General features: G+C 39.5%; 1 protein-coding gene across 2 annotated transcripts in view; it reads left to right on the top strand.

The window, feature by feature from the left end:
* Positions 1–22,265, top strand: part of plum — a 59,809-nt gene extending 37,544 nt beyond the window's left edge. For both annotated transcript variants that reach the window (XM_068297120.1, XM_068297121.1), the window contains exons 3-11: positions 15,086–15,247; positions 15,319–15,519; positions 15,585–15,735; positions 15,904–15,972; positions 16,513–17,468; positions 17,544–17,992; positions 18,099–18,393; positions 18,451–18,620; positions 18,694–22,265. In XM_068297120.1, coding sequence (XP_068153221.1) covers positions 15,086–15,247; positions 15,319–15,519; positions 15,585–15,735; positions 15,904–15,972; positions 16,513–17,468; positions 17,544–17,992; positions 18,099–18,393; positions 18,451–18,620; positions 18,694–20,079 — 3,839 coding nt within the window. In that variant the 3' untranslated portion in view covers positions 20,080–22,265. The remainder of the gene's footprint in view (positions 1–15,085; positions 15,248–15,318; positions 15,520–15,584; positions 15,736–15,903; positions 15,973–16,512; positions 17,469–17,543; positions 17,993–18,098; positions 18,394–18,450; positions 18,621–18,693) is intronic.
* Positions 22,266–22,788: the final 523 nt, after the last annotated feature.

Raw genomic sequence — 22,788 nt, 5'->3', positions numbered from 1 at the left:
CTTTGCCATTTTATTATCTATGTAATGGCGACCAAGTTCATTCAACTTGACTGTTGTTTTTATGAGAGAACATTTGCAATACCTTCAAACATACAGTTGCATATTAATTTCTACTGAAGGAATCAAATATTTAAGCTTAATTCCCTGAATTAAACGAAATCTCTTATCTAATAAAATAACTAACACTAGAGTTCAATGCATTAACTTAACGTTGCATCATAAATAAACAAAGTAATTAATAGTTTTGTTACATATTCATATTTCAAAATATTGTTAATTTTCTGAATTAAAGTATTTTGTATAACTGCTGAAAGTTAGTCTTGAAAGAGATGACTCTATTGATTGCTGTTGGAATGACCTGAAGATAGAGTTTACTTTAAGAAAAAGAATGCAGAATGAAACAGAATGCAAATCCGTTTCTAATATTCTCTCATCAAATAAACTTTCACAACAGCTTTTGACTAGATTTTTCTCTCAAAACCTATAGGCTAATGGCTTTTATTCCATATTTGCTCTCTTTTAATGCAGGCACATACATTTTGTCCATCCACAGGGTTGCCAAAAGATAAATGACATAGTATACTAGACGTATGCGTTATATTTCTATTTAATAACTTTCAATCTACCCAGAGAGAGAGAGAGAGATAGAGAGAGAGATTCATTATTTTCTCATGATTTTCCTTTTAACTTGGTTTCCAATTTCGCTCTTTGTGAATGGTAAAGTTAATTTCAAAAACGTAACTCTAGTGCAAATAAATTGAAATTTCGCTTCAATCATAATAATGCGATTGCTTCGCGTTGCATGTGGCAACGTTCTGTTGCAAATAGACTCCATTTATAGTCCATATGACGCCTCTGGCTTACAATTCACAGCGAACTGGTGATAAGTGCATACGCATCAAGTGTTTCACTCGCGGGGTTTCGTCATACGAATACATTCATACAGCACTGTGTCAAAAGAGAACTCCTCTAGAATCAGTGAAACAGTTGATTTAGGTATACAAAAACGTAATTTTGTGGAAATTCTAACCATACTATTTTTTTTTTTTTTTATAACCACATGGCTATTGTTTTTTTGTGCATGCCTCGAGCGCTTTAGCTTAGTGGCCATGGCAACAGCAGCAGCAGAGGCAGCAACAGCAACAACACCAATAAAAAACACTCTCTGCCATTTTTCTGTGTGAATCGTTTATAATCTCTTAAGTCTACTGATGGTTCATATAAAGTGATGCTGCCTTTCATAAAATCCCCATCGAAATTCCCTCCAGATGGTCGCACTGGCTTGCTCTTACCCAAAGCACCAGAAGGCGAATTAATAAAATTAAATTTGATAAATGAATGTATTTAACACAGCATTTAAACTTTGACCAAAATTGTTCAGACGTCCATAATGTTTTATATACACACAAAATATATATATTTTTGGTATTTCTCTGCCACTTGCCACACACACACGCATACCCGTGACTGTGTGTGTGTTTTCAACGCCTCACAAAATTTCATTTCAAAGAAAATAAAATTTTATTGAACAATTCTGGCAAAGGCAATGAAGGGTAAATGGGAAAATGGGAAATGGCAACTGTTGGCTGCTTTCATTAGCCAACATCTCTCTACGTGGTGTAATTTTAAGTGAGTGTTACTTTTAATTTGTTTTTTTTCCATCTTTCTTTTCTTTCCTAACCCCTTCTCTATCGTTTGGGTATCCGGTCATGTGTGTGTGTGTATGTTTGTATGTTTTTATTGCTTATTAAGCGTTTTTAGTTCAATTAAATCGCATAATCGATTAAATCCCCAGTCCAGAGAAACATTCACGTGCCCTCCAATGGCGTCGACGTTGCCCTGAGCTCACTGAGACGTGCGACGCAATGTCTGGCACCGTCATTGGATGACTCCTGTTCCTTGACTGGCTGTCTCCCGTCCTCACCCCCACAACGTTGATTACTGCTGATTGCCAATAGCGGCAAACAACACGCCAAATAGCAGGAATTACTCCACATTCCACTTCACCCGCCCCACCTCATCGTCTTCCTTCTGGTAGTGGTCTCATCCAGCCAGCTATTAATTGATTTGTTACAATGAAATTTCCACACTCAATGAAAATTTGTTCCATTGAAAATGGTCTTTATTTTGCCTTCTTTCGATCCAGACGCAGACATCTTAGTCTATGGCTCAGTGGCTTCTAATCTTTTGAGAGGGCATACAATTCGTAGAACTGATTTGGAGACCCTCACTCACACACACACACACACACACACACACACACAAAATAGCAAATATGTGTACAACGAATATGTTTTTATGTACAATATATTATACTATTTATAATAAATCTATCTGGTTTTGCTCTGAATATGCGCTTTAAACGCCATTTGTGTGCTGGTCTGTTGCCAATTTTGGTATAAAAAGTGCAATAAAATAATCATAAATTTGCACATTTTTTACGCCACAATTAAATTTTGCAAATTTGGCAAATGCACAAAAATGGCTGCCACATTTCATTTGACATTTTTATGAGTCCCCGTCGCTCATTCTTGCCTTTTCTTCTTACTAAACTTGTACCAAGTCTCGGACTCTGATTCCTCCTCCTCCATTCTCAAAGCCCAAACAAAAATGGTTACAGAGAGAGTTGCCTAAGTTGATTTATGTACTTGATTGGCCTGTGTCCGTCTGACAAACTGGCAGACTAAATTGAACTTGGCTATAAATGTATGTAAGTGCGAGTAGGCAAAAGAATTTCTTACAGTGTATTTGCGTGAGCACGCTTTATCGTTTATTCCACATTACTCAAAGTCATAATTAAGATCTTGGCAGGCGGTGGTTGGTTGCCGCAGCATCGGGTCATAAATTGTGGAAGTGGCTCATTGACAACTTCATTTCCGCACTTGGCGTGCACCAACGCAACCAACAACAAAAACAACTATATTGTCGGCATGTGATCCGCTTATGATCGTTCAAGTATATGTTGTTATTCCTTCTACTCGTTCTTATTGGCATCGTCATCGTCTTAGCTGCGTACACGCAATGTGCCGCTAAATGACATAATGAACTGCATTATTTATGCGACACACTGAGCCAACAGCTGGCTAAAGTTAAAGTTGAATTTTGAAGTCGAGGCTGTCGGTTGTTTGACCAGAGCCAACAAGTTATGCGTGTTCTGCTTGATAATAAAACGTCTGACACTATGAGTTGATCGGACAAAAATGAACATCTTGCAAAAGGAAAAGCCTTCTAAATGAGAAACATATTATGATAAAATTTGATAACTGATATCTATTGGCTGAAACTATTTAATATTTTGGCAAAAAAGAATTATTTATTATTTGGTCAGTTCAGGATGTTATTTAATTTCCCCATACTTCACTCATCTAGTCTTTGAAATGAAAGGATAATATTAATTCGAACAAATGATAAAAGTTTATACCAGAATTCCTAATATTCCCTATTTGAACTGGAAAAGCTGGTGACTAATTAAGTGACTAAGTAAACAGTTATAGAATATGAAACGAAAGCTAAAAAATCCATAGTTTTAAAACAATTTTCGTAGACTAAACTAACCAAAGAAGGAAAGAAACTATGTAAACAACTAATGTTTCGTTTGTTTTGGTTGTCAGTTGCACGCAACCAAAAAAAAAAAAGCTAAAATAGATCATTATTTATATAAATGACAGCTTAATCAATAGTGTCAGGCTTAGAGCCATATCGATTTTAAGATTTTGTTAACTTAAGTTTTGTTTATTAAGTCTTTGGATACTTTTTTCAAAGTTTAAAAGTCGTGCGGTCAATGACTTTATAAATGCAGAGTTTATTGGTCGATAAATAGCGTGGAAACAAGTGAAAATTTTCAAGCATTAATGTGGTGGTATTGCCACGTAGCTAAAGTGTAATTTTATGAAGCTCTGCGGTTTTTTTACTCTCTTTTTCCACCTAATAGTTAGTCCCTGTTTAGTGGCACAGACATTGTCGTCTGTGGTTAATTGCATTTGCCTGCTAACTGGTAACTAGATCGTTAATATTTTATGCTATTTCCTTTATCCCCTGATTCGTCTCTCTATTGCCCATCTATTTGTCTATCCATCCATCACATATCCAATTAAAGTTCTCCCATGCATTCATTCATCTTTCATCATTCGCTACGTTGCCATCTAATTAGTCTTGGCAAACATTGACAAACAGATGCATTATTGCATTTTCACAGAGTTGTAGTTGTTGTTGTGAATGTGAATGTGAATGTCGATGTTGGTGCTGTTTCTGTTTGCCATCGATTCGGTTTTGGTATCGGTTTGTTTGCTGACAATTTGCAACTTTATGCATTTTGCCTATAAAACTATTTACAGTGTCAGCCATTTACCGCTTTTTGATTACGCCGCATTTGTTTGTTTCCTGTGGCCTTAATTTGCAGCATGCAGTCATAGCCGCAGAACCACACAGTTCCACTGATAGTTGCAGCAGGACAAATTTAATGATAGGCGCTATATACAAACTAACCAGATACTCGCACAAAAACACATACACACACACTCGAAAAACCCAGCAAGATACACACGCAGGTGGCGCACTCGTTTCACGCGCTTTTAATTGAGTGCTTCCGCTGCAATTAACAAGTACAACGCATTCAGAGCAACCACTGAGGATGGTCGACAGTCGACTGTTGGTTGGACTGCCTCACTCACTCACTCAGTCACTCACTAACTGGCTCGTTCACTGGTCACTCACCAGTGGCCTAAACAGCTGGCCCCCTTGCGTGTTCCTTTCGTCCCTCCTCACGTCTCTTTGCCTAGCCTACAGCATACTTACGCACACTAATGCCTCTTTAAGTTAATGCAAAACCATTAAACGTGTTGACTGCAACACTTTGTGGCAGTGAGCAGACAAATGGTGACGTTGGTGAGATTCTCTGCATGTATGCGTCTGGGTATCCCTGTTTTGGTCTGGGACAAAACAAAGCATTAAGCGAATTAATTATACCTACGCCAAAAAAAAACTCGCAAACCAGACGCAAGGATAATAACAAATCGAATGTTTCATTATCGAGTCCCTTGCTTCTTCCTACATGTAAATACCCTCAGAGCATGTGGTAGAGCATGGTATATTGGGATCGTTGTCGTATTTGGGATTGAAGATCTTTCCCGATGGCAGAAAGCACTTACTTTTATTAAACTATTAAATACAATTATAAATTATTTGATGTATAGAAATGTCTGTTTAGGAATAGTTAATTCCATTATACTGATATATCATATACATACGTAGGAGAAGACTTAGTCAGGTTAATTTTACTACAGTTTGTTAAACCGTTTTCTGTACATGGTAACCAATATTCGTTCTTCCGCCAAAGAGTATAATCTCTTTTCCGTTGCCGTGTCATCGACTGCTGTTACGTCCTGCCCTTTTTAATTTCCGTTGCGCGTGTTCTGCTTGTGGAAAATTTATTTGCTATGGCAAAAGTCATGTTGTCGCTAATTTGGCAAATCGAAAGCAATTCCTTCGTCGTCGTCGTCGTCGATGCCGTCGTCATCGACGTCGTCTGGCTCCACCTACTATTGGGACCTATTGGCACTAGTTTTCAGCTCCAACTCTTAGCTACAACTCTCAAAATGTCCATGGCACGCAAGCTGGCATTAAATGCATTTTAAGAGAAATCAGATTTTCCCAGCTTCAACTATTTGCAGCTCCTTCCGCCTTCATCTTCCACCGCGCCTTTCACTCCTTAACTCTCCCAGTTGTTGGTTTGCCGGTTGCCAGTTTGGCAGTTGGCAGTTTGTGCAGTTTAGTTTTGCAATTTTCCGGCTCAACGATAAATGCAAATAGATTTCACCTGCAGACACTGTTTGTCCAATATTGAGAGAATCTTTAAATAAATTATGCGCATGGAATTTTGTGTTGTTGTTGCTGCAAGCACATTGCATGTTCTTGTTGTTGTAGTTGTTGCTGATGTTCGCTTTTGGCTTTTGGCATGTTGGGAATCATGTATGACTTTGACATTGACAGCGTTGAGGTAGCGATATTGTGGAAGCAAATGGCATGGGATCTATCCAACACACACACACATTCACACACACACTGTGATTACATATATGTATACATATACGATAATGGTTATGGTACCGTAAATGTTCATGACCGTACGAAAGAAAAATGCAAAATTTTACATTTTACGTTTATTTACATTTCTACAGTTAGCCCATTGGCTTTTTACACTGAAAAAAAATTGTCAATGCATATCAAAGAAAAGATTTCAATTTTTGACAAGGGTTCAATGTTAATGCCAATGTTGATTGACAGTCCACAAATTCACAAGGAAAAAAAGAATAAGTGAAGCAACAAATGTCACTTTGCCAGATTTATTGATTCAACTAAATATGGAAAAGGTTACAAAATGATAAAAAGCTGGGCTCATGCTTTAATAGATGTTGTTTTGATTATATATTTCCTTGAAATCAATAATTGAGTGAACCAAAACACTACAATAGAATATATGTACATATATGTATGTACAATGCATACACATATCTTGGTAGAAAGGATTTCTACACATCTTTTGTGTTAATCATCACGTTTCACACATCATTCAACATTTAGACCCATTTCATGTCACAGTGTAAATGCCACAGAGAGTGAAGAGAAAATCCCTTCTCCATTAGTCCAGCACCCTCTGTGTTCTCCTTCCGCCTGTCACTCCTACCTCCCGGCCCCCTTTTTGCTTCATGTATCAACTCCATTCAATTAGCAACTCATAATAACAATAATTTTTCTTGCAATTCGCATTCGGTAAAACATTTTGCGGCACGTTCGTCGCCAGCAAGGTTCGTGACGTTGCCGTCTATCGCCCATCAACGAAACGCAGATGATGAAGAAGAAGAAACCTCACCGATTCTGACTCTGCCTCTCTGCCCCACAGCTCTAGGCACATTGACTGCAACAATGTTTCCTGTTAAATGATGCATAATAATCGGGAGCGAGCGCGCAAGCGAGCGAGCTTGTTGAGCTTTGGTAGCTCTAGCGAGGTGAAAGGATAGAACTATATGGAGGCGGAGGAGTCTCTGGGACGTATGACAACATTCCAAGCTGGAGCAAGTGAGAAAGAGAACGCTAAACCCCATGACGACAACGACATTCAAGTTGATGGCTGATGGTTTGCTGGCTGGCTGATGTGATTGTGATTGTGGATGTGCTGCTGATGTTTGGCCCATTGCCGGACGCAAACCGCAATAACACACACTCATTCACTCAGTTCAGTTCAGTTCAGCTCAGTCCATACATTCTCTACTTGCACACATTGTCGTCGCTTGCCATGACCATCGTCATCATCATCGTCGTCATAGCCAACGCCAACGCCCACGCCCCCCTAGCACCACTACCACTTTTCGCTCTCTCCTCAGTTTCCTCTTTGGTGGCAACGCCCACCTTTTGCAGAAATTGCTGACTTCGTGCGGATTGTGGCTTCTTGTGGTTGCACTTTGCTGCGTAGCTTACGAAAAATTCCCTTGGCTTCCGTTTGCCAGCACAAAAACCCAAGCTTGCCAACTCGTTTTCTGATCCAAGTGCCCATGTGTGTGTGTGTGTGTGCCTTTTATTATTTACTCACTTGAACTGAAACATTTTTATAATTTCTTTTCAGCTCGTTATTCCTTTTTTTTTTGAGGGTTTCTCGGTGTTTTCGAAAACTATCCATTGGCCATTCGTTGTGGTCATTCTTTCTTCATTCCTTTTTACCCTTTACCTTGGTAGGGTAAACTGTGCCATATGTTCGATATTAATTTTGATTAAAGGCCAAGAGACATAGGACTAAATTTTTTGAAAATTCCACAAAAACCGTCTTTAAAAGTCTTGTTCTACTAAGTGCAATTTTTTAATGATTTCATTTATAAGATCAGTTGAGAATTAGTAAGATTTTAGTTGCTGTGGTCCTTTGATATACCTTTTTATTGCTGCAGGGTATTTAGGACTCGTTGAGTTACTTTTTTGTTTTTAGGTTGACGGATTTTGTTATGGTCATGTTTTTGTTGCTGTTGTTTGGTTCGTTGGCTATTGGCAACATTGTTATTTTCTGCTATTTGCTCATTGACTATTGACTCTTCCAGCGATTCCTCTTCTGATTCCGCCGCGACACGGCATCATCCCCTTCATTTTGCCACCAGCTTAAAGCAAGCAGGTTGCCCCCTTCCTTCCTCTCTGCCTCTCTCTATGTCTCTCTGGATTCACGCTCAGCATTTTTCAGCAGTTTATTTATTTATTTCGTTTTAATGCATGTTGGGTCTCTGCCGAACTGACTTGTTTTGGCATTGGAATAGTTCCAGGAAGCTGTATTGAGTCATTGGTAAATGGTTTACGTTTAACCCATTTAAAAATGTACACAGGGAAGCAGCAGCAGGCGGATCAAGAGGAGGCAGTGACGGTATTGGAGGAGTACCATCGCTAGCCATGGCCCCAAACTTTTCATTTTTTTTTTTTTTGTCGTATTTTGTATGTCGTTCGGTAAACGCACATTCCGCATTTCAACATTGCCATTTAGCATACAATGTAGCAAACTGAACAGAAAGCAAAAAAATAAATAACTTCATCGTTGGGGTACACTCTGTGTTTCAATTTGTTGTTATTGTTGTTGCCCGTTTGTTACTGTTTGTTTATGCCGCAAACGAAAAATATTGAACGGAAATTTTACAATATGATTTATTGGTAGAGCGGATAGGACTCGGTCAAAAGAGAGCGACAGGGGGAAGGAAGGCAGATTGCTGTTGGTCTGTGCATTGCGAGTTGGTGCCAAAATTTCAACGGAAATGAATTCGTTTATGGGAGGAACCATATTGTATTTTGGTTATCCGCCATTGTGACAGCATTGAGAACTGCCATGGTCCAAATGGGTAGCAATTCAGTAGTTATGAGTGAGTTCGCTTTCAGGAAGGTATTTTCATTATTTGCACGATGTTGTTGTTGCCATCCCAGACTGTTGTGAAGTGGCCAATTAGGGTTTGTTTATACATGAATAATGCAAATTGATGGATTGGTAGGGAGAATATAGGAAAGGGGACAGACACTCGGATCACTAGCACTAACTAGTTTTAATTGGATGGCAATGTATGTGTGTATGTAAAAATTTACGAATTTTAAGTAGAAAAACATTATTGAATGTTGATGGGATAACTATATTACAATTTACAGTTTTTAAAGTCAGCTATCGTTGTATTTAACACCATTTAATTTGTTGATATTCTAATAGGAAGTATGAAAAGTACCCATGTGTATTTAGTCATGCTTGGATTTACATCAAAACATAATATAAAACTAGTTCAGTTTACCCGTATACATCTCTATCTATGTACATTAAGTGCATGACGCTTAGAACATGTATTTGTTAGAGATTTAATACTTGAGCCCTTTGGTTTTTAATGTTTGCTCTCTGTCTAGGCGCAAAACCCATTTAATCCTTAAGAAAATCTAGTGAAACTTTCTCAAACATATATTGTGTATTTGCAGTGCCATTTTAAGAAAAGCTTCTGCTATTGTCCAAAGGATTTTCTATGCTATATCTTTGTGCCAGCGTCTTTTGTCTCCCAAAACTTTCACAATGGAACAAGAGAAAGAGAGACAGAGAGGCAGAGAGCGAAAGAAAGACCCTTGGCATGCCCTTAACAACATTTAGATAACACTCCAAATCCCCCTTCTCATTTCCATTCTTTACCCATTCAGGGTATTGCGTGATGCAATGCAAATTGCCAAAGAGACAAATTTATTCCAACTAGCCAGAAAAGTTAACCAAATATGTCAATTGAATGTTTTGTGTGTTTGTATGTGTGGAAAACAACCAAAATCTAACTAAAGGCAAAGCTTGGTAGGTTAAAAAGCAATTTATCTTTGAGTTTTACAGCTTTTGTCTATGTAAAATGGTCTTCGACAATTGTGGGTGGCTGGATAAGTTATATTTCTGTCTCTCAGTTTATGTGTGTTTGTATGTGTGTGGTAAGCGCTTTTAACTAGTTTGCACAAATTTCTAACATTCGGAGCCACTCAATTACACAAAAAGCCAAAAACCCACCTACCCACACCCACACATATAATCAATTGAGCAACTTCATATGCTTTTCGGTATTGGCGAAATGGCAAACAATGCCAGATAGAGTCTGTTTGTCTGTCTTTTCGACAGTAAGTCCCTTGTAGATTTGAACTCCATTGAAATGCCTTTGGGGGAAAAAAAGGAAATTTCAATAAATTTTCTCGCGGCTTGGCATTTGAAAATTTGATCAAAACAGCACGTAAAACTATTTGAACTGCTAACCTAAATAAGCTCTCTGCAGCAAAGATTATTTCCTGCACTCCCTTCTCCGCACCCTCTCTCTTTCTGTCTCTTGAGACACGCAATTGCAATCCTTTACAGCATTTGGAGCAAGTTGCGCCAATGAACTGCATGCAATCAATAGATGTGCTTGTTGTTGTTGTTTGTTGTTGCTGTAGCAATTGTTGTTGGAGTTGAACAGCAGCAGCAGCAGCAGCAACTTGAGCTACAAGATACTTTCTGTGCAACCGTAGAACTTCCCACATGAGCTTGGAATGGAATGCCACGGAATGTGCACACACACGCATCTTCGACAACTGGCATACGATCTGGCATCTCTACCCCATTTCGTTCATTTCTCTTCTCTCTTCTTCTACTGCTGCTTCTCCTCTTTATCTAACTTACCGCAAAGTTGTGGTGGGTGTTTGGAGAAAATGGGGTGGGTGGCATGTGGCAGGAGCTTTACATTTATGCGCGAAATTGTCGTATGCATTTGCACATTCATAAATTCTCGTTGAGCGCCCCCTAAAGCAGCAGCAGCAGCAGCATCAGCAGCTCCAGCTCCAGTCGGCCCAGCCAGTTGAATTCTCTATGCTAGGCAGAGCGAAAGATAGTTGGGTTAGAACCAGAGAATATATCAGCGTGGAAGAGTGGGAGTTGGGTGGGTAACCCATTCACTCGTGTGGCATTTAAATTTCATTTAAATTTCCTTCTCGTCGTAGATTTTTTTTTTGTTCCTCCTGCAGGCTGTGCGCATTTTATTATTGCATTTTATAACAACGCGGGCAACCTTAGACTAGCACGTCGTCATTAGGCGATAAATTATCTCATGCGCGCTGCATTTTGCATAAAATGTTGCTACAGAAAAGTGTGCCAACAGCTGAGGCAAGCAGCCGCAGCAGCAGCCTCAGCAGCAGTAACCATTAAAGGATGCCAGGCAATTTGAATTTGTGAAATTCCATGGGGGCCCAGCAGCCAGCAGTTAGCCAAACAGTTGCCGTTCCCATTCCCGTTGCCGTTGCCGCTGCCACTATTGCAATTCCCGTTCGCCAACAATTGCCTGCTTTCCAGTCACTTTGGACCGAAGCAGGCTTATCTAAGCACAAGATGTTGCCATTTGATAAGCGCATTGCATCGCATCGCATCGCAGCAGCAGCAGCAGCGGCAATTTATGTTCTTATGCCATTGGCTCTGCTATTGCAATTGCAGTTCCAGCAGCAGCAGCAGCAGAAGCAGCATCATCACCAGCTACGGCAATGGCAGCAACTGTTGCTGGAATGCACTGCCAACGACGTGCGTTCAACTATGCAAATTTGTACCCCATTCCCAATCCCATTGACTTGCAACTTGCTACAACTTAGTAACTGCCAAGACTCTATTGATGTGTATGTGTGTGTGATGCCTTGGTGTTGCTGTGTGTGTGTGTGTGTGTGAGAGAGAGAGTCTGCTTCTTGTCAAACAGCATTCAAGCACGATTCTGGGAAACATTCTTCTCTCTATTGGTTAGAACTAACTTGAACTGCCCCTGCGACTGAGACTGGGCGACTTTTGCATTGCTTTGGCTTTAATATAAATGAGCTAAAATTATATAAAAGATGAAAGGATGCTAGATGCGGACGAAGAGGAGAAGAAGGAGAGGGCTAAAAGAGAATAGCAGATAAGCAGATAAAGTGTTGTCTGAACGAAAGGTGGATGTCATGACAGTTCAATCATTGAGATTACCGATCTTGTTGAAACTCAGTTGAGTTATGCTTTTTATGCAGCGTTGGCATATAGAAATGATTTTGTTGATAGGCCATAAGCCAATTGTGGGAGCCCATAGCATCTACTCATAGGCAGAATTATCTTGGCACAACTGTCTGCAATGTAAGATCGATTACAATTATAAACCAAAAGATGTAACGGGAATCTGAAAAGCCTGTAAACAAAATTGACGATAAATAGCTATTAAATCAATCAAATATTTTATTAATTGGTTTCTGTCTTCATTCTGTTGCACATTCCACTTGGTAACATCTGTTCAAATTTAAGTTATCATCAACAAATTAAATCGTTTGCTGGTAAAAAACTTAAAGCAAAAACCATGCAATAAGAGAACTAAGCAGACTAGGAAAAAGAAGCTTAAATAAAGAAAGCAATGACCCGAAATTATGCCACAGCAAATAGTTATCTTTTTTTATCTTGCATATTCATTTGTTCTTTGCAGTTCACTTTGTCAGTGTCTTTTCCATATGCACATACATGGTATATGTATGGTACCTCTGGTATATCTACTCCTTCATATTAATAAATCAAATTGCTATATTGCATGGCCACTTCACTTTAAATCCTTTTACGATTTAAAGTAACTGACAAACTCCTAACTACACTTTGGCTAATGACTCCTCAACACTGCCGTTGACATCTCTTTTGCCGGCGATGACAAATGGCTGGCAAGGTGTGCACAGAATGACACCAGGCAGCAAAACAAAAAAATAGGGAGAGGAAAAAAAAGAACGCTGAACTTTGACTGTGGGGTTCCAACATTGCCAGCGGCGGAACTTCCAACGACTCCTAGATGGATGGGTGGGAGGATGGAGTAATCTACCAGCAGTTGCTAGCAGAGCAGAGCAGTAGTTTCCGAAGCGCAATTAAACGCCCCGCCATTGAAACAATTACGCCATAACAATTACGCCCTGTGCCTGTGCCGTCTGCGCATGCAATCCGTAACACAATTCGCTCTCCTTAGCTCCTGCTGTTGCATCGGGCAGTGGACAGAGCAGGGTAAAGGGATGGGGTCTAGAATCTCATATGTGTTTGTAAATTTGCCGCATTTAGCACTGCTTCTGTGCTGCAACTGTGGCTATTGCTGACGTGGCAGTTGAGCTCAGCGGTTTCCAAACGGCGATTCGAAAGGCATTTCCATGCGTCAAATTGCCGCCTGTGCATTGCGTGTAATTGTGGCAATAAAAATTGCAACACATTGCGTACCATCATGCAACGTGCAACAACAACAACAACAACTCACAAATTGCAAGAACAAAAGAGACGATAAAAAAAAACAAAGAATAGAGTAGAAGCGGACCTCGTATCATTTAAGCTTTTTACAGTCTGGCAATTATCTAATTTATATAAAAACATTTATCATACAGTAAGCAAATACTCTTTCAACTTACATACTCCGCTGTCATGCCACAATTTGTGCCCAGCTAACGAGCTTACAGTCCGTCCATCCATCCATTCAACCATTCATCCATCCGGCTGTCCAGTTGCCATCCCGTCCATCAACAAGTCGGATCCATTTGAAAGAATAAAAAGAAAAACTTAGTCGAATGCTTGCCACTTGGGTGGCAATAGGCCAATTGAAAGGGAAAAAGCGTCGAGCGGAACGCGCAAGTTGATTGCATTTTTAGCATAAATTTCAACGCATTTGACTAATGTTTTGCCATTTGTTATTTTGCAAAACAACAACGACGAATGCTTTTTGCCTTTGGCTTTTATTCATTCATACAGTCGCTCATTCAGCCATTTCGCTAGTTCTGCAATTTTTCAGCATTCATTTACTTACGTACATACATAGATGGAGCTCTGACGCTCTCTAAGCCATTCCCATTTCTGGGAATATGCATAGATAGTCGTCTCATTGGCGGTTAGGCACTGATTCTGAGATGCACTACCGAATGAAGTCGCAATGCAAATTCAAATCATGGTCAATGACCATGTAATTGTTTTAACTGCTTAATATAACGTATACGCACTGTAAAACTGTTTGTCTGCCAACCAGACAGACAGAAAGACAGCCAGGCTGACACTCAAATGCAGCCCAAAATCAAGCTGAAAAAACAGCATAAAAAAGACAACAACAAAAAGAAACAACTGCTGCCGACTCGCTGGCGTCAATATCAGAGACAGAGGCGTAGCAATCAAAAGGGCTAGGACTTAAGCTAGAATTTTAAATACTTATCCGACATATTTATCCTAAATAATATAAATTCAGAGTTCTTTTGAACGTAAACAATTTTTGAGAGGTCTGTGTTTAAAATGCATCAGACATGGTTAAATAGCTTACTAATTTATCTATTTACCCACAAGTTTGATTCATCAATTCATCTCTAATTGTTCAGCTTTGTAGCCTATTTGTATAGGCTCCCTTTCTGTTGTTTTTCTTTTGTGCAACGCCTTTGCTGAGGGAACAGCAGTAGAAAAATTAATTAACACACCAAGGCTAGCTGGACACGCCTGCAGCACGTACCAGAAAGAGGAGTCACAGCCAGGGCCAACCGGAGCCAGAGCAGCCCAGAGTCAGAGGCGACAGCGGCAGAGACAAAGCCCGACACGTCTCCGTTTTGTGAGCTCCGACTCTGTTGTTGTTTGCCCATTTTCTATTTCTCAGATTTTCGCTTTTTGTTTGCCCTGGGTATTTATGGCCATTGCTGGCTAAAAAGAAAAACCTCAATGCAGTTGCCATCCTTGGCCCCCAAGACCCCCGGATTCCCCACACACATGCCACATTGCCCATAAGGGGAACGCAGAGGGCGGTGTTAAGTTAAAAGCGTGAAATTTATAACAGCCAATAGATTACACCAGAATATAAATAACATTTTGATTTTTTTTCCTTCTTCTTCATTTATTTTCTTTGTTTTTCCACATTGGGATTATTTTTTTGTAAACCGCATTAGCTTTGTCTATTGTCGGTGGGAGAAAACCCACAAAAATAGAAGAAAGAAAGCAAATGCAGCAGTTTATTGGCTATATAATTTACCCTGGCAGAATTTTAATCATATAACTCTCTCTCTCTCGTTCTCTCGCTTTCTGTTTATTTCTATCTTATTCTAGTTGCTGCCGCTGCTGCCATTACACAACCGAAGAACTCATCTTTACTCAGACCTTATCTGCAGATCAAAAAGCATGCCATCACAAGACTGACAATTACCAAACCGCACTCCCCCTACTATCTGCCGTGCATACCCATAATAAATCCATATGAGTATCATCAAGGTAAATTTTTAACTGAATTCACCCCAAGAAATAAAAGTTACCAAAAATCGCCGTTTCCATTCGATTTGCAGATAACTTGCCCATTTACTGTAGTTGGTATCGAAACGATGAGGCCATTGAACGTTTGTCTATACGTAAAAATGATTTTTTCATCTATGAGAATGGAACATTGCGTCTGCCACCCAATGAACGTGCCAGCGGTGTCTATCGCTGTAAAATTGAATCCGATGAGATGGGCGTAATATCAGATAGCATAACAGTCGAATATCCAGGTGAGTAAGACAAAAGTTTCTACCCCATTTAAATGTGTAAATGGTTCTTTTGATTTTCTGTGCAGTGCTCAAACGTCTTTTTCCGGGCCAACAACAGGCAGCCAATATAACTGCTCTGGAGAATCATTCACAAGTGCTTAGCTGTCCGTTCCTTAGTGTGCCAGCGGCACGTATTAGCTGGTATTATGGCAACGAGTCCCTGGCGAATGATAACAGGCGAGTAAAGATCAGTGTTGTAACATGTAGCGATTTGTGGATGGACAACCCATTTAGTTAATTAGTGTTTGGAATTGCAATTACAATTGTTTAACTAGTAGCTTGTAGATACGTTTGTATCTAAACTCTTGAATGGTTATTAAATGATATGATTTTTCCCATTTATAGCGCTATAATACTAAATAATGGCACTCTAATCTTACGACAATTGCGTTTGGATCAAGCTGGCAAATACAAGTGAGTAAATTAGATTATGTTAATCTTGTGAATTTCTTAAAAGATATCAGTTACTTAAAAAACAAATGGTAGAGGTGTTTTTTTACCATCAATTTATTTAGTTGATTCTTTATCATGCTAATTAACCGCATATCTTTTAAATTATCAATGTTTGCCTTGCGAAGCAATTTTCCATTTGGCTGCTAGTGTTAAATATCAACACCTTGCCACCACATCCAAACACACATACACACACACACGCACGTCTACATCGACAACCATCCATCAAGCCATCAACATCAACCCCGTGGTGAAAATTCACGCACATTTGTGGCCAATAATATTGTTGTATGTTGCGTTCGCGAATATGCCAGAGAGAAGAGTCAGATGGTTGAAGTTGTCTTATGCCTCCTGGTTGTATTAAGTGTCTGTGTATGTGTATGCATTAATTAACACTTAGCAGCAGTCGGCTGGTTGCAATAATTATATATACCTCTACTCACTAGTACTACGCTCACAGTGTCCAGTCCAATTATCGCATAAAACATTATCCATTTGCAGATGCGTGGCTCAGAACCCCAATGCCAGCAAGATTCATCGCCAATTTGTGTGGTTGCTGCGCGTCGAATCAAATGGCGAACGTCCGAGCGCCATTGGAGAGGCTCAATTGCTGCCCGCGTTTCAGAACGCCACCCTCTATGTGGCCGCTGGCGGTTCCCTGTTGCTGCAGTGTCGAGCTGTGGCTGATTTCGTGCCCATCGAATGGTGGCTGCGTCATCCCAATAATACACTGACCAAGTTGAGCAACAACAGCGTGGCGCAGTCCATCTCGAATGCCAGTTTGAGCCGACATGAGGGCTATTACAGCTGCATAACTCCCATGGAGACACAGACGTTTCATGTGATAGTGACAAGCCCGCCGAGAATTGTCAGCATGCTGCCCGTCGAATTGGTCTACATCAGTCTCTCGAAAACATTGACTTGCCGTGCCGAGGGCAATCCACCTCCGAGTATCAGTTGGTATCATAACGGTGCATTGCTCAACAGCTCATACACACGTTTTATCAGTGGCAACGAGCTGCACGTACACTCCTTTGACCCAGAGGAGGAAGGTATCTATCAGTGTTTTGCCCGGAATGCTGCCGGCGAAGATTCGATGACGGGTGAGATGCGTTACAAGCCGCAGCCAGAGCAGAGTAATCCCCTTCAGAATATACGCTGCTATCCGCATAGTTTTCATACCATTAATGTGACATTCGATAGCCGAGTCCTGGAGTCAATGTTCCTGGTTCATATTGTGCGAAATAATCCGCATAGTTGGTCCTCCTTTGCACCGATGAAACTGAATCACACCTCGTTTGTGGTGATTTCCACAAATCTGCCAGTTTATCGTCCTTTTGCTTTAATCACACGTTTTCTCTATCCCGGCTCTGAGGTGACATCGGGTACAGTGGTTCCTCAGCAATTAGTTCTCAGCTCGTTGCGCAGTCCTCCCGTGACCTGTTGCACTCAAGGATGTAAGTAGAATGGACATATCCTATTTTGAATATTCATCATATTGAACTCAAATTCGTTCCTGTCTCTCTTTGCAGTGATGCTTCGCCCCATTAATGTGGGCAATGATACCTTTGTCAAATGGTCGCAAGCCGAATTGGACAATAAGAAGTACTTTATATTGCAGTTCTCCATTAATCATACACATCCCCATCCTTCGCAATTGCTGGTGAATGGTCCGCTACAAGGAACTATCACTCCCGTCAAGGACAAGGCCGATGAGGTTCTTCGTGCGCTAACCATAATTCATCCTCTAAATCAATCAGCAGGTGCCACTATCCTGAGCAATGCCGAACATGAGGTGCTGGACAATGAGGTGGACGATGTTACTCTCGAAATGGAGGAGGATATATTTAGCATGGTGGTAAACGCTAATGTTACAGGCATACTTCTTCAGCACTTTATGCGCATTAAAATGCGTGTGCTAATCATAACCAGTGAGAATGAATTTCTGGGTCAAGATTTTCGTTATGTTCAATGGAAAACTGTGAGTAGACTGTACTGTAGTGGCAAGAGATTGCCAAGACTTTTAACCGTGTAGTTCTGTGTTATGTGCAAAAACTAAAGTTCTTCATTAATTTTCATTTGCTTAGATTGAGAATGGCACATCGGAACAATCGAATATGCCATTTCGTCTGACCACCGTGGAGTCGCGTGCTCTGGCCTTTAAGTTCTTGGACAGTCTCAATGAAACATGCGTTTACGAGTGCCATTTGCTAATACAATTGTCTCTACGGAAACAGGAGGACAAGTGCAAGGAGCGCACCATTTTTAACTCTGTTCTCCTTGTCAGTGGGCTAAAAGCCAATGAGCGTTATAATTTTCGCTTTTACAATTGCAGAACGCGTATTTTTTATGGCGAGCAAGATGTTCAGACATTGCCAGATCGTAAGTAATGAAGTATTTACATACATGAAGCAATACAATCAATTCGTTTTTTTTTAGCTCCCGGCACGATTAGTAACTCTCGTCTGATCATACATAATGGTCTGAAACTTGTTTGGGAGCCACCCGTTAATCCCAATGGACGTGTCCATCATTACAACATTATTTGGACTTTGGAAAATGTAACTCATGAGGCTAATGTACTCGAATGTAAACCATGTTCATATAAGGTATTAAATTTCCTACAAGGAACTTCTTGTAAAATATTTATTATAACATTTTTTCTTTCTTCTATTTTTGCAGTTTCCCAATGTCTCGGAATCGGACAAAATACATGTTGCAGTACGTGTGGTGGGCGAAACTGGTGTCGGAGCGCCCATGTTCTTTGACATGACCAAACACAGTCACAGTCTGTTGGAGCATGAACCAAAGAGTTCCGTTTCGGAGGTGTACAGTGGTATTGCCATTGGTTCGCTGCTCTCGCTTTCCTGTGTATTTGCCTTTGCATTTTTTATCATTTATCAGCGGCGTAGATTCAAGGCGCGAGCTCATGCTCCCACCCATTTGACCACGCCCACGGACATCAATTTCGGTAATCTGAGTAGTGCTTCGGGCATGCCGGGGGACAGTGCTGGCGGTTTGAGTGGCAGCACGTTGCAACAGGATTGCCACGAAATGCAAACGCTAATACCACGCTCACGCTATCACATTGAGCTGTTGCCGGAGCACACACCGGAATATCAGACAAGTGCAGCGGCCGCCACACAGTTGGCCAAATGTAATGGCAATGGGCAAATTGCAAGGCGTTCCGAACCGGATAACTCTCAAGGGGAGCTGAACATTGCTGGAGTACACAATTTGTCGCAGTTGCCGCTCTTTACTGGATCACCAGAACGCAAGACAGTGCAAGATGCCATGTTGCAGGAGGCGAAAGCCTTCTATATTCCCTATTGCCACACACCGCCAAATGCGGTTGCTCTCTCGGCTGGGAATTCGAATTCCAGTCACAAGCAAAGTTCCTCTAACAATGGCGAGGAGATAATCGTGCCGCCAAATTCTCTTCCTCTGGTGGCCACCATGCCGAGTTTGGCGGTTGGTGGCGGTGGCGGCGGTGGCTCAAATGGCCGACGTAGCGGTAGTCTAAGCAGCAGCAGTGTTAGCAGCAGCAGCAATGGCAGCAGCAGCAAAAAACAATTCCACACTAACTTTGTGCGACATTCAAATTCCAATGATGGCATATGTCTGCTCGCTGAAGAAGAGTCGGCAGCGACTCTGACACCCACCTCAGAGCAAGAATATGCGGCTGTTTGTTTAACCAATGGTTTCAAATTACAGACGCCAGCCACAGCAGCAGCAGTTGCCGCAAGCCATTACAGCAGCTCTGGCAAGAGCAAGAGTAACAGCAACAGCAGCAACAATAACAACAGCAGCCACACAAGCCAAAAGCAACGCGGCAATGGCAATCTAGCGATCTCGTACAGCCACAATGCATCCATAGTTCCTCCTGCCAACGAGTCACAGGGTCATCATACCAATACCACTGTGGCCGTTAATAACAAAACAACAAGAAAAGCTGCCAAGGCTCCAAAAGCAACAACAACAACGACAACATCCTCAGCAAAACAGCCTTGGCCAGCGGCGACAGCAACAGCTCTGCATCGTCGTGCCCAGGTTGATCCAAATGGTTGAATTATCAGCCCCTGGCCAGCCGAGATAAAGTATTTTTTGCGTGTTTTCATTATTCGTTTGAATTTAAATAATTATTTATACATATAAGTATATATGTATATATTTATATGATGAAGCTAATGCACTAATCAACACACACATACATACACATTCGCAGCTCGAAACATTCCAAAACCAATTATATATTAGATCGTATAAAGTTAATCGATGTCGATCGAAAGTCGCAAGATGGACGCATTTATAATGATTACATTTTATAAATGTAAATATTTGATATAAGTGTAGTTGTATTTGTAATTGTAAACTAAAAACTGAAGTGGAACCTATGGGAGAAATGAGTTAATAAGCTGATATTTATATCCACAAGCATTTTTATATAAACAACACACACACACACACACATGAAACACTTTCATACACATACACCTACATAATACGCTTAGTTGTATGCTATAGTTCTCTCTCCTAACATACGTATCTTATGAATTTTGTATTTGTTTAGGTCCTTTCTTTTTAAATATTCGTTTTCATTAATTGAGGCTAATTATTATTTGTATAGTTTTTACAACACCAACACCCCCACCCCACATTTTTTACATACATAATTAATGTTGATAAACAACAGCATAGAAACATCTATTTTGTTTACACAGCAGACCAAAAGTATGCAAAACAAACAAACACACAGCAATAGCCAAAACACCTACCCATCCATTTATCCATCCACACTCACACTCACACACCGAATCAACCACAATAGTCAGAAGTGTTCATATCGATTTCGATTTAAAGCCTAATTATATAGCCCCATATATATACTACCTATTTACATACATACATACATTTATTATTTTTTGTTTAAAACAAATTATTTCTATTCCGCATTTACATACATACATACATACATTGTTTGCTGCATTTTGTTTGTTTATAATTATTATTATTATTATTATAATCATTTTTGTTTATATATAACCGATATATCAAATGTACCTGATTATATTCATTTTGCATTTCGATTTTGCGCTCTCGCCTTTCTCCATTAACACACACGCACATTCAACTCCCACATAATGAATCGCATTGGACTGGTTTTATTCCATTGATATGAGCAAAAGTCATAAAAAATAACAGATGAGCAAACAAAAATGAAAAATATTCAATTGCCTTTTTCGTGAGAAATTGATTTTCGGCATCATGTCGCAAACGTGATCAAATTTTCTGTATTAAATTTTGCTTATCCTATCAAGAAATCCAGCTCATGAAATATTCGATAGTTTAATGCAATTTTCATGACCACACACACTCAGATCAACCATACATACATATATACATCCAATTAAGCAACTGTACCTCGTTTGTACAAACATGAAAACCTGTAGAACAGCTCGTTGACACACCTCCAAACACAGACACACACACAGAAACAAGATATAACACAAACACGAATACGAATCCTCCAATGATATTATTTTTGATAAGCATAGAGAAAGTTTAAGTAGTCAACAAGTATTTAAACGTATAAAATGTATTTTGTGAATTGTTGTTCAATGTGAAACGAGAAGCGAAAATTGTTATGAGATGCACACACACACAACCACACACACATACATATTAACATTCCAGAATAGACAGTCTAGCAAACAATCCCAGCCACTTACACCCACACACACACACACATTCATCAACATATATGTATGTTTGATGAAACTCTTACTCCAATTAGAGGCAAATTTTATTGCATCATATAAGTATACATAAGAGTAAAATGCTAAAAATAATATATATATAATTATGTGAAGAAAAGTGTTTTTTGAAAACTGTAACTGTATACGTATTTAGAGTCGTAAGTGCAATAACACAGAAAATTACATACAAAAAGAAAGCAAAACAAAAAGTAAACAACTAACATACATACATACATAGCTAACATTACACCACACACACAACCTAACAACCAAAACAAAAATGATAAGCAAACAAACTATAAACAATAGTACCTTTCCATATAAGCAACAATGAGTCTATCAATATCATTATCCCAAGCAACAGTAAAAGCATTGTTGAAAAATATTTATTGATAAAGACAGCCTGAATGTTAATAGAATAGTCCACATAAACATATATACATACATACATACATAGATAATCATATTTCGCCACAAAAGTAATTCAAAAGTCCAAAAGTATTTCTCCATTCAAGACAACAAGAAGCTAAGATATTTATGTCCTTGCTGTTTAAATGAATCTCATACCAATAAATCCAAAATGGTGTTCAATCTTTTCCTTAAGTTCAGAATTAAATAAATTTCCTTAAATAAAACAAAATTTTAAGTTCCAACAACACAATCAGCAAGGATATAGAAATGATGAAATATTTCAATGTAATAACAAACCGGAATCAACGCGATAATTATTCAAGTCTACCAATCTAATTTGTGTTCCAAAAAAAAAGGCCAGAATTTTGAATTTATCTCCAGCATTTTCAAGTCACAGACAGACAAACAAAATAAAAAAAATATATATTCATAGTTTAACGTTTTATGTATGGTGTTCCACAGCAAACAAAATGAAAAAAACAAATTAAAAAAAATAATATATATATATATACATACATATACGAAAAATTATAGGAAATGGAAAGTTTTTAAAGGGCACTAAAAATAATGGAAAAAAATATATATATGTATTTCAAAACCGAATATTCCG

This window comes from Drosophila tropicalis, unplaced genomic scaffold (assembly GCF_018151085.1).
Source record: "Drosophila tropicalis isolate 14030-0801.00 unplaced genomic scaffold, ASM1815108v1 contig_859, whole genome shotgun sequence".
NCBI classification, from domain to species: Eukaryota; Metazoa; Arthropoda; class Insecta; order Diptera; family Drosophilidae; genus Drosophila; species Drosophila tropicalis.
This window is presented reverse-complemented; position numbering and strand designations above follow the sequence as displayed.